At 44.4% G+C, this 12,168-nt stretch overlaps 1 protein-coding gene across 1 annotated transcript in view; it reads left to right on the forward strand.

Annotated features, from left to right (window-relative positions):
* myo16 (myosin XVI) overlaps positions 1 to 5,663 on the forward strand; it is a 278,895-nt gene extending 273,232 nt beyond the window's left edge. The window contains exon 32 of the mRNA XM_055637409.1: positions 1,596 to 5,663. Coding sequence (XP_055493384.1) covers positions 1,596 to 1,786 — 191 coding nt within the window. The 3' untranslated portion in view covers positions 1,787 to 5,663. The remainder of the gene's footprint in view (positions 1 to 1,595) is intronic.
* The last annotated feature ends 6,505 nt before the right edge of the window (positions 5,664 to 12,168 follow it).

Consider the following 12,168-nt stretch of genomic DNA (forward strand, 5'->3'; position numbering starts at 1 on the left):
TATCTCTCCCCTACCACTCTCTTTCCCCTCTCTCTCTCCTCCTCCCTCTCTCCTCTCTTCCTCTCTGTCTGTCCTCTCACCCCTCTCTCCCCCTCTCTCTCCCTCTCTCCCCTTCTCTCCCGCTCTCCTCTCTCTCTCTCCTCTCTCTCTCTCTCCCCCCTCTCTCTCCCCTCCTCTCTTTCCCCCCCTCTCTACCCCTCCCTCTCTCTCTCACTCTCTCTCCCTCTCCCCTCGCTCATTCTCTCCCTCCTCCTCTCTCTCTCTCTCCCTCTCCCTCTCTCTCCCCTCTTTCCCGTCCACGATCTCTCTCCCCGATCTCCCCCCCCTCTCACCCCTTCTCCCTCCCCCCCCCCCCTCTCTCCCCTCTCTCTCTCCTCCTCTCTTCTTCCCCCCAACCTTTTTCTCCCTCCCTCTCTATCTACCCCCTCTCTCTCCTCCACACACTCTCTCCCCTCTCTTCCCCTTTCCCCTCTCTGTCTCTCCTCTAACCTCTCTCTCTCTCTCTCCCTCTCTCCTCCTCCTCTCTTTCCCATTTCTCCCTCCTCCTCCTCTCTCCCCCCTTGCCCTCACTCCCCTCTCTTTCTCCTCTGTCTCTGTCTCTTTTTCTTTGTCCCCATATCTCTCTCTTTCCCCCCGTTTCTCTCTTGCCCCCCTCTCCCCCCTCTTCCCCCTCTCTCTTTTACCACCCCTCTCTCTTCCCCCTATCTCCCATTCTCTCCTACCCTCTGTTCCCTTTCCACCCCCTCTCTCTCTTCTCCCCTTCTCCCACCTCACTCTCCCCCCCCTCTCTCTCCCCCTCTCTCTCCCTTCTCTCCCCCCCTTCTCTCTCACCATTCACTCCCCCTCTGTCTCTCCCCTCTCTTTCCTCTCTCACCCCCCCCCCCTCTCTCTCTCTCTCCACTGTCTCCCTGTGTCCTTTCCCTCTCTCTCTCTCTCCACCTCCCTTTGAGAGTCTGTCCCTTCGGCACAGAGACTCTCGCAGCAGCGGCAGCGGTGCAACGTTTCCGACGCCTCCGATGCCCGGGACATGCACTGTCCGGAGTGCTCCATGGCCAGAGCTGCAGCGAGCGACCCGCCGGCCCCGGCAAACACTCGTCCATCCCGGCTCCCTGCAAATGTTCCGGCCGCTGGTTCTGCTCCCATCCCTCCCGCAGCCTCTGCTCTCCTACACCCGCAGACCATGCAGTTTATCCGAGTTTTGACATTTTCGTTGATCACAAAATTTCTCACCGCTGAGCGTGAGAAATTTCTGATGAGCGTGAGGGCGTGAGAGTTTGCTTGAGGGCGTGAGTCTCACGCTCAAAGCGTGAGAGTTGGCAGCCCTGATATTGGGAAATACATGCAAGATATGGATTATGTACAGGCAGATGAGATCAATTTAGATGAGACCAGGCATCATGTTCGGCACAAACCGTGTGGGCTAAAAGGTCTGTTCCTATGTGGTACATATGTTCCTATGTTCCACCTCCACCAATACAGCATTGTGCATTTGCATAATCACCTGGATTTTCTGAAGTTTCTGAATCAAAATGCTCTCGGATGAAAGCTTTGGTGACTTGTAATTTCAGAAGTGTTATTGTTATTTGTTTTATTAGGTGTGTGTGGTGAAAGGAACTGTAGCCCGTCTAACAGAGAAGAAACCTGTGAACCAGGAGATATATCAGAGATGCAAGATAACAATGCGAACAATCCTGTGACCAGGCTGTCTCCTGCAATGACAGCAGCTCCATCTGTTGAGAATGGGAATCAACTCCTGAATGGTAATTTGTATTTCACGTATCAGTGAGCTGTTGCAACTGTACATGTAGCGAATATCTGTCAAATGAAGCCATGGTCCAAAAAGAAACGATTGGCAGACTGTTTTTCCACAAGATCTGAAGAACCACAAAAGCATTGAGCAATACCATATCTCGGAGCAGCTAGAAAAAAGCCACATTCTACCCAAAACACTTGAGTGGGAACTCAGGACACATGAATTTCTAGTTATCGGGATTCCTCCATATAATAAGTGGTAAATCACAGAATGATCGGGACCATGCTGCAAGATTTTAATTGTTTGCTTATTTAAAACAATTGACAACTGACTTCTTTCAAACTTTTCAAGAATTAAATTTTTTTCGTTATGTGAGCAAGGACAATAAAGGCTGTTGAATGCCCTTCTAAAAATGGAGATTCTGTACATTATAAAGCATAAAACCTGTTTACAGTAAAATGTATTCATCTTAATAGATAGGATCTTGTTCACTCAATGCTCTTCATTTGAAAATCTTAATTGAAAATAATATGTCAGGCAATAGATTTTATATCTGAACTGAACTGCCATCATTGTATTTTCAAATGACAAGAGTTGATATAAAAAATAACTTGAAAATTGTAAATGATTAAATTTTGTTGAAAATATAATGACACAATATGCTTGCAAGTTCAGTCGGGGCATGTAGAATTTGAAAAGTTCTGACCTGATTTCGCAAGCTTTGGTACAACTTTAAAATGCTCAAATGGTATCATCTTAGGAGTAACAGAAGGAAATGCTACTCTCTAATAATGTTCATCCCAGCTTACAGTAGTATTTATTTCAGGTGTCTCGAGATTTGAATTCTAGAACTTCCCTTTCCCCTGACTCTCAGTCTAAAGAAGGGTCTCAACCCGAAGCGTCACCTATTCCTTTTCTCCAGGGATGCTGTCTGACCCGCTGAGTTACTCCAGCTTTTGGTCTGGAAGTCCAGAAGTTAGATTCCTACGTCCAAAAGGAGCATGACTGGAAAATTAAACCCAGAGATCAGGGAATCTAATTTTTTATTCTGCTCATTTCATTTCCTGATATTCAGATTATTTCTAACTGATATTGAAGATTTTCTCGTCAAAATTTCACACTTACTCACCTATTTTATAAAAATTAATGTCTTTGCTTAAACAGACAAATGAATTTCAAGTGGATTTAGTGATTTAGAGTCATAGAGTAATAGAATGATACGTTGTGAAAACAGGCCCTTCGGCCCAACTTATCCCAGTGACACTAGTCCCACCTGCCCGCAGTTGGTCCATATCCCTCCAAACCTGTCCGATCCCATGATGTTATTCAATCCGTTTTTCATAAAGGGGAATAAATATATTGGGGACAATGATTCACCTTGATATATCTGGTGCAGTTAATAAGGTAATGCTCAAATGAAATTAAGTTATGGAATATAATGAGGTTATCATATAAATGTTTGCATAACGAGGTAGTGCAGCCTGTTGGAGTTCCAGCTTCAGGAACTATTCAGGAACTATCCTGCATTATTCACGTAAAGATGCATCATCCATAAAGGATGCTAAAGACACAAAGCAATAACAAATATGCTCAGACAAAACCTTGTGGCTGATCTGCATTTGAGGATGGACGGCAGCTAAATTGTGAACTTCTTCGGCTGAAAAGGGTGTGGGTATTATTTTGATGTTCAAAATTTCCTGGGCTCTTAAATTTGCTCAGACTAGTGGACTCCTGCTCTCTGCAGGGTCTGCCTGACAATCTTAAGCAGAAATCATTTCATGAGGCACATTGCCCAAAAGCATCCCAACTATGTGAAATGTAACGCTTCTCCCAAATGCACCAATCGATGGTCTTTTGCTGTAACTCCTTTCTGAGCACACAATTGGAACTTTGCACCTTTCTGCAGATATTGAATATTACTGACGAATTTCCACTGGTGCCAATGTTGAGGGCTGTGAAGATCCTTGGCCCGAAGATAGACACAAAAAGCTGGAGTAACTCAGCAATGAGAGGCAGCATCTCTGGGGAGAAGGAATAGGTGGCGTTTCGGGTCGAGACCTTTGAAGAAGGGTCTAGATTCGAAACGTCACCCATTCCTTCTCTCCAGAAATGCTGCCTGTCCTGTTGAGTTACTCCAGCTTTTTGTGTCTATCTTCGGTTTAAACCAGCATCTGCAGTTCCTTCTTACACACAGATCCTTGCCCCTCTCTGTTCAGACACGGCATTGCTACATACCAGAGCATCCTTAGCTATTTAGGGACTTTATGGCTTTAGGGACCAATATATTTTCACTGAAGCCTTTCCATTCAAATATTCTGCTGGGAACCAAGTGATGTACCGGACCATCCTTACAAGGTGAAAATCAAAAGCTATGCTTCTCTTCTAAACTGCTGGATGAGCATTGGAACTTGCAATGAGTTAATGACTTGCAATAGGGAGAAACAAAACTCATCCTAAAAGTACAGAAGTGATTTTCGTGTGTAGGAAGGAACGACATATGCTGGTTTAAACTGAAGATAGACACAAAAAACTGGAGTAACTCAGCGGGTCAGACAGCATTTCTGGATAAAAGGAATATGTGGCGTTTCAGGTCGAGATGATTGAAGATGGGTCTCGACCCGAAACGTCGCCTATCCCATTTCTCCAGTGATACTGTCTGACCCGTTGTGTCACTCCAGCTTTTTGTGTCTAACTTCAAAGTGATTTTCCATCATTAACATTGTTCTAACTTCACACAGGAATATTTTCTGGCTCACGTTTTCAGGAATTGAGTTCAGGCTGTTTTACAGATTCTCAGATCAGCAAATATGAGGAAAAATAAGTGAATCAACTGTCTATATATCATATTAGAAAGAACAGTACAGTGTCCCAAAAAACAATTATTTTCTTCAAAGAAGATAGACACAAAATGCTGGAGTAAATCGGCAGGACAGGCAGCATCTCTGGATAGAAGGAATGCTGCCTGTCCCACTGAGTTACTCCAGCATTTTGTGTCAATCTTCGGTGTAAACCTGTTGCTTCCTACTAATTCTTTTCTTCATTTTACCTTGCAACCTCATTCATTTTAGTGTCAACACAGGCTTCAGAAATAAAATGTAATATATACTTTACAAATTACTTATGCTGTGTCATAGGTTAAGTTTATAATTTAACAGTGTTTCTTTGTACCATGTTGGGGTTAAACTGCCTCTTTTGCATGTCGTTCATGGTGCTTTTCACTTCGAACTGGATCCGTCTTTCAGGAAACTGCATTCCTCTGAGTGATGTGGTTTACACAGTGACATAAATTTGTAACTGTTTCTTGGCTTACCTTTAGTAACACCTTGCATTTGTAATTTCCATTGTAATATTGTTGATCAAATTCTGATATCAAATTTCTATCAGTGTTCTATCGTCAACAAATTACATTTTCAATAAAAAGATTATATTTCAGTGTATACCTGTTTCCGATTTGAATAAATCAACTGGATAGATATTTCTGTCATGGCAGATCTTTTTTGCTCTGTTTTGCTCTTCTGACTCTGAACAAGTACACCGTTTACTACAGACTGTACCATACTGCATGAATGGTGTAGCTAGAATCCAGAAACAGTATTATTGTATGCATCTGCACGGTGGCACTGCGGTATAGTTGCTGCCTTAAGCCCCGTCCCACTTTCACAACCTAATTGGTGACCTCTGCTGAGTTTGCCCTTGATTCATACTTGCAGCATGGTCGCCACGAGGCCGTAGGAGGTCGTAGGAGGCCTTCGTAACTCTTCCTCGTGCTCGTGAGTGGTCTCCGCGTACTCGTGGCCTCAAGTAGGTCGCAACGTTTCTCCCAGCCTGATAAAAAATGTCCACGAGTAAAAAAAAGGGCGGCATGGAAAAAATCGATACTTTTTACTCATAGGTAGGTCGTAAGTAGGTCGTGATGGTAGTCGTAGATAGTCGTAGGTCGGTAACTGGCCCGAGAAAAAATGCAAACATGACATAATTATATCATGTGATCATTTTCCACTCGTAGCTAATCTTAGTTGGTCTTAGGTGTGGAAGAATGAGGTCAAGGGGGGTCGTAGGAGGTCGTAGACATAGTCGTAGGAGGTCGTAGACAGTCGTAGGAGGTCTTTTACTTCGGCGAGTCAACAGGACCTTGACATTTTTTTCAACAAGTCTATGGTCTTCTAAACTCGTGGATTAGGTCATCCAATTGGGGCAGGTCCTTTTCAGCGCCAGAGAGCCGGGTTCGATCCTGACTACAGGTGCCTTGTGTACGGAGTTTGTACGTTCTCCCGTGACCTGCATGGGTTTTCTCCAAGCTCTTCGGTTTCCTCCCACACTCCAAGCGCACTCTTTGGAATGTGGGAGGAAACCAGAGCACCCGGAGAAAACCCAAGCGGAGAACCTGCAAACTCTGCACAGACAGCAACCCGCAGACAGAATCGAACCCAGGCCTGCGCCGCTGTTAGGCAGCAACTCTACTGCTGCGTCACTGTGCCATTGCAGAGATCACTCCCTTGCAACTTGTTGATTCACTCATCTCTTCCCACCCTAATCGTCCTCTCCCCACATACTTTCCCCTGCAACCACCAGAGATGTAACACTTGTTCAAATACCTCCTCCATCAACTCCGGCTAGGGACCCCAGCAGTCCTTCCAGGTAAGACCAACATTCACGTGCACCTCCCCTCCTGCATTTGGTGTACCCGATGAGCATCTTTACATCGGCGAGAACAAGTGTCGACTGGGCAAGTGTTCTACCACGCTCGCTCTGCCAGGACCTGCTAGATCTTCTGTTTGCTAACCATGTTAACTCCCCTTCCCATTCACATACTGACCTTTCTGTTCTGGGCCTCCTCCACTACCAGAGTACGGAGACAGCACTTTAGATTCCACTTGGGTAGCTTACAACCTTAATGCTATGAACATTGAATTCTCCAACGTTAGGTAACTAACCTGCAAAACAAATATTTATTTATTCATTTATTTCCCTCCCCTCTCTCCCCTGTGTCCCAACTGGACTGTACCCATTTCTCCTCTTCCCCTCCCACCTATATATTCCCTCCTCTGGCTTCACAATTCGCATCTCTTCTAACATTATCCCACACTTTTTGTCTCTTCATCTCTCATCTTTGTCCAAGTAATTGCCAATTAGAAAACTCCCTCACCTGTACACACCTGTCACTCACCAGGCTTTTTCCTGCCCCCCACCTCTCTTCCAGCTTTCTCCCTCTGCCCCACCACTATCTGCCCGAAGAAGAGACCTGACTCAAACCTCTCATGTTCTCCCGGGATGCTGCCTGACCTGCTGAGCCACTCCAGCACTTTGTGACCTTTTTTTCCCCCGCTGAAGTGGAGATTGGTGAGAAGTTCACATTTCTGAGTGTGAATATTAAGTGTGAGGAGTTGCATTCTGGGAGGTCAGATATCCCGCTGAGTTACTCCAGCTTTTTGTGTCTATCTTCGGCTTAAACCAGCATCTGCAGTTCCTTCCTACACAAATAGAGTGGCAAAGAAGGCATATGTTATGCTTGTTATGCATATGTCATGCTTGCCTTCGTCACTCTGTATGGAGTATAGGAGTCAGGAAGTCACCTTACAGCCTTCTAGTACTTTGCTTCAGCTGCATTAGGAGTGATATGTGCAGCTCTAGTCAACTCCATTACAGAAAGAATGTGGACGTTTTGGATCGTGTGTATAGGAGGTTTACCACTAGGCTGCCTCGACCCAATATTAGCTTTAAGCAGACATTAAACAAATGTGGATTGTTTTCCCTGCAGTGCCTGCAACTGAGGGACACCTGATACCAGTGCATAAAAAGTATGAGAGGCATAGAGACGGTAGACAGTCAGAACCTTTTTCCCAGGGTGGAAATATCAAAGACTAGAGGGAAGAGCTTTAAGTTGAGATGGCAAAATTTAAAGGAGATGTGCAGGGCATTATGTTCAACAGGAACATTGGGCCTGATGGGCCTGTTGTTATGCTGTTGTTGCTTATGTTCTATATCCCAAATAACATGTCCTGGTCCTACCATAGTGGTGATACAGCCAACAAAGCACATAAATAATTCTACTTCCTCAGAAAATGAAAATAATTCTGCATTCTACATGGATAGGACAGGTTTAGAGGGATGTGGGCCAAACACAGGTAGGTGGGACTAGTGTCGGTGGGACATGTTGGTCGGTGTGGGCCTGTTTCCATGTTGTATCACACTATGTCTCCAATGACTATTACCAATGACTACTGATGTTCCGTAGGTTTTCCCCCTTTCAGGATGCATCACTGCTTGATTTGGTAAAAGCTCTGCCCAAGACCACAAGAAACTGCAGAGAGTTGTGAACACAGCCCAGTTCATCACACAAACTGAAATCTCCCCCATCAACTTTATCTGCACTTCACGCTGCCTTGGGAAAGCAGCCAATGTGATCAAGGACCACTTGCAAGACATGATCAAGGGCCAAGGGTCATCCTTTCCGCAGCTCTCTGATTGAAAAGAAGTCACAAATGCACTGTACACCACCACTTGGTTTCATTAGACAATAGACAATAGACAATAGGTGCAGGAGTAGGCCATTCGGCCCTTCGAGCCAGTCAAGTCAAGTCAAGTCAAGTCAAGTTTATTTGTCACATACACATACGAGATGTGCAGTGAAATGAAAGTGGCAATGCTCGTGGACTTTTGTGTAAAAGACAAACAACAAAACAACCAAACAAATTATAAACACGATCATAACACACATATTATTTTACATAATAAATAATGGAAGGAAAAACATTCAGTAGAGTTAGTCCCTGGTGAGATAGGCGTTTACAGTCCGAATTGCCTCTGGGAAAAAACTCCTTCTCAACCTCTCTGTTCTCACCGCATGGCAACGGAGGCGTTTGCCTGACCGTAGCAGCTGGAACAATCCGTTGCAGGGGTGGAAGGGGTCTCCCATGATTTTATTTGCTCTGGAGTTGCACCTCCTGTTGTATAGTTCCTGCAGGGGGGCGAGTGAAGTTCCCATAGTGCGTTCGGCCGAACGCACTACTCTCTGCAGCACCGCAATTCAATGTGATCATGGCTGATAATCCCCAATCAGTACCCCGTTCCTGCCTTTTCCCCATATCCCCTGACTCCGCTATCTTTAAGAGCCCTATCCAGATCTCTCTTGAAAGCATCCAGAGAACCTGCCTCCACCGCCCTCTGCGGCAGAGAATTCCATACACTCACAACTCTTTGTGAGAAAAAGTGTTTCCTCATCTCCTTTCTAAATGGCTTACCCCTTATTCTTAAACTGTGGCCCCTGGTTCTGGACTCCCCCAACATCGGGAACATGTTTCCTGCCTCCAGCGTGTCCAAAACCTCCAGAGTGTACTAGCCCAGCTGCTTCATTCTCTCAGCATATGACAGTCCCGCCATCCTGGGAATTAACCTTGTAAACCTACGCTGCACTCCCTCAATAGCAAGAATGTCCTTCCTCAAATTAGGTGACCAAAACTGCACACAATACTCCAGGTGTGGTCTCACTAGGGCTCTGTACAACTGCAGAAGCACCTCTTTGCTCCTATACTCTACTCCTCGTGTTATAAAGGCCAACATGCCATTCGCTTTCTTCACTGCCTGCTGTACCTGCATGCTTACTGTCATAGACTGATGACCAAGGACCCCCAGATCCCGCTGTACTTCCCCTTTTCCCAACTTGACACCATTTAGATAGTAATCTGCTTTCCTGTTTTTGCTACCAAAATGGATAACCTCACATTTCTCCACATTAAACATCATCTGCCATGCATCCACCCACTACCCCAACCTGTCCAGGTCACCCTGCATTCTCATAGCATCCTCCTCACAGTTCACAATGCCACCCAGCTTTGTGTCATCTGCAAATTTGCTAATGTTACTTTGTTACTTCATTGTGTAATGAGATGCTTGAATGGACTTCTCACAAGTAAAGGATTGTGAGAATCTTCCAACCTTCCAATATACCTTATTGTGGCCTATGCACTTTTATTTTACTTTGTAGCTGTAACACTACATTCTGTTTCTTTTTTACATAATTGATGTATTCATATATTCCCTGGGTAGTATGTGAAACAAAGGTTTTACTGGATCTTCGTACACATCGCAATAATATACCAAAATCAAAATAGCTCTTTATTTTTAATTGTAAGAACGTTCCAGAGTCATCAGATTACTTAATTTGAAAGATAATAGTTGTGATAAAAATATTTAAAACCTTAAAAACATAAAGTATCCACTTCAATTTTGGGCGGCAATGTGGCGCAGCGGTAGAGTTGGTGCCTTAAAGCGTTTACAGTGCCAGAGACCTGGGACGATCCTGACTACGGGTGCTGTCTGTATGGAGTTTGTACGTTCTCCCTGTAACCATTTGGTTTTCCCTGAGATCTTCGATTTTCTCCCACACTCCAAAGATGGAGCTCAGGTTTAGTATCAATGTAAAATTGTATTAGTGTGCGGCGATTGTTTATTGGTGCGGACTCGATGGGCCAGATGGCCTGTTTGCGCGCTGTGTCTATAAACTAAACTAAATTAAATTAAATTATTGGGACCAAGAGCATTGATATTGAATGTTCAAATGATCCAATGTAACATGTGCATTGGTGAAGGTAATCCCAGGTCCTGAGGATTGGGAGAAGCCCGGGATTGCTTCTGCAACCTCCTTCCATGAGGGAAAGAGATTCTATCAGGGCAAGAGTGTTTAATTGTCATATGTACCAAATCAGAGCAATGACATTCTTACTTGCAGCAGAACTCCTGATACGTAAGCACAGTATTCAATAGATAACATAATAAAACAAACAAAATTAAAAAATCAATAAATTAGTGCAAAACAAAACAAAAACCCAAAGTCCCCAGTGCAACCAAGAGTGTTCGTAGTTCGAAGTTTAGTCAGTGTTTGTTGCGTTCAGTAGCCTGATGGTTCCTGGGAAGAAGTTGTTACTAACAATGGAAGACATGGTTTTGAAACTCTTGTACCTTCTTCTTGATGGCATGAGTGAAATGAGAGCGTGGCCAGGGTGGTTTGGGTCCTTGATGCTTTATTGAGGCAGCATCTCCTGTACATCCCTTTAATGGCGGAGAGGTCAATACCTGCACTGAGGAAGGGTCTCGACCCAAAACGTTACCCATTCCTTCTCTCCAAAGATGCTGCCGGTCCCGCTGAATTACTCCAGCAATTTGTGTCTATCTTTGGACCTTCGATGGTGGGGAGGTCAGTACCAGTGATGGACATTCGATGGTGGGGAGGTCAGTACCTGTTATGGACCTGTGTATTGGAGAATTTTTCCAGCATTTACTATTTTTGTTTCCTTCGTTGTGATACTTTGCAACATCAATTCCTCCTCATGGGCACCAGCCAGCAGACGTCGTGTTATAGCAGCGTACAGTTGTGAAAAGAGCAGGTCAAATAGGGCAAGATAACCATTTATGAATTGTGATTGCAGACACTGCCAATGTTCACAATGCCAGATGTTATTTTTTGTTCTGACTATTTGTTACTCATTGTTCGGAGACCTATTATAATTGTTACATTAAATCATTTATAGCCTTCTCAACTTTGGAATGGTTCTGAAATATTTCTAGATGATTGCACTATCAGAGGAGATTGGCAAAGTAAGTAGCAGCAATGCTCAAGGCTGACTGGATATAATAGCATTGAATACAGAACAGAACAGGACAGGAGCAGATTCTTCGCCCCACACCCTCTGTGCTAAGACATGGTGCCAGATTAAACTAATCTCCTCTGCCTGCATGTGATGTACATCCCTCCACTCCGTGCATATCCACTTGTCCATCTAATAGCCTGTTAAATGCCACTTCCGTATCTGCTTCCTTCACCACCCTCGGAGTGCGGTCCAGGCCCTCTTCACTCTCGGTGTAAAATACTTGCCTCACGCATCTCCTTTAAACTTTCTGACTCGGGTTCAATCCTGATTAAAGGTGCTGGACGTAGTTTGCACGTTCTCACTATGGCCGTGTGGGTTTTCACCAGGAATACCGGTTTCCTCCCACACTCCAAAAATGTATAGGTTTGAAGGCTAATTAGCTTGGTAAATTTGTAAATTGTACCTGATATGTATATGATAGTGTGCGGGATAGTTGCTGGTTGGCACAGACTAGGTGGGCCGAAGGGCCTGTTCCCGCGCTGTATCTCTAAACTATTAAAGTAAACTAAACTCCACATTACTGTCTCATTGCAATGTCCATGTCCAGAAGGGCAAGCTTTAAGGTCAGACGGGGAAAGTGGTGAACATTTAATTGAACAATGAATGACAATAGGTCTGACAGCAAATAGTTAAAGATTCAGGAAAGGAAAACAATTTTAATGAAGACATTTCTAAATATCTACTCTGCCTTCATGCGGGTATCTATACGTGCCTATCATTATGTCAGCATGTTCTAATGGACCTTAAATCCAAGCATATATTTTATAA

Source organism: Leucoraja erinacea, chromosome 6 (genome assembly GCF_028641065.1).
Source record: "Leucoraja erinacea ecotype New England chromosome 6, Leri_hhj_1, whole genome shotgun sequence".
In the NCBI taxonomy this organism is placed as follows: domain Eukaryota; kingdom Metazoa; phylum Chordata; class Chondrichthyes; order Rajiformes; family Rajidae; genus Leucoraja; species Leucoraja erinaceus.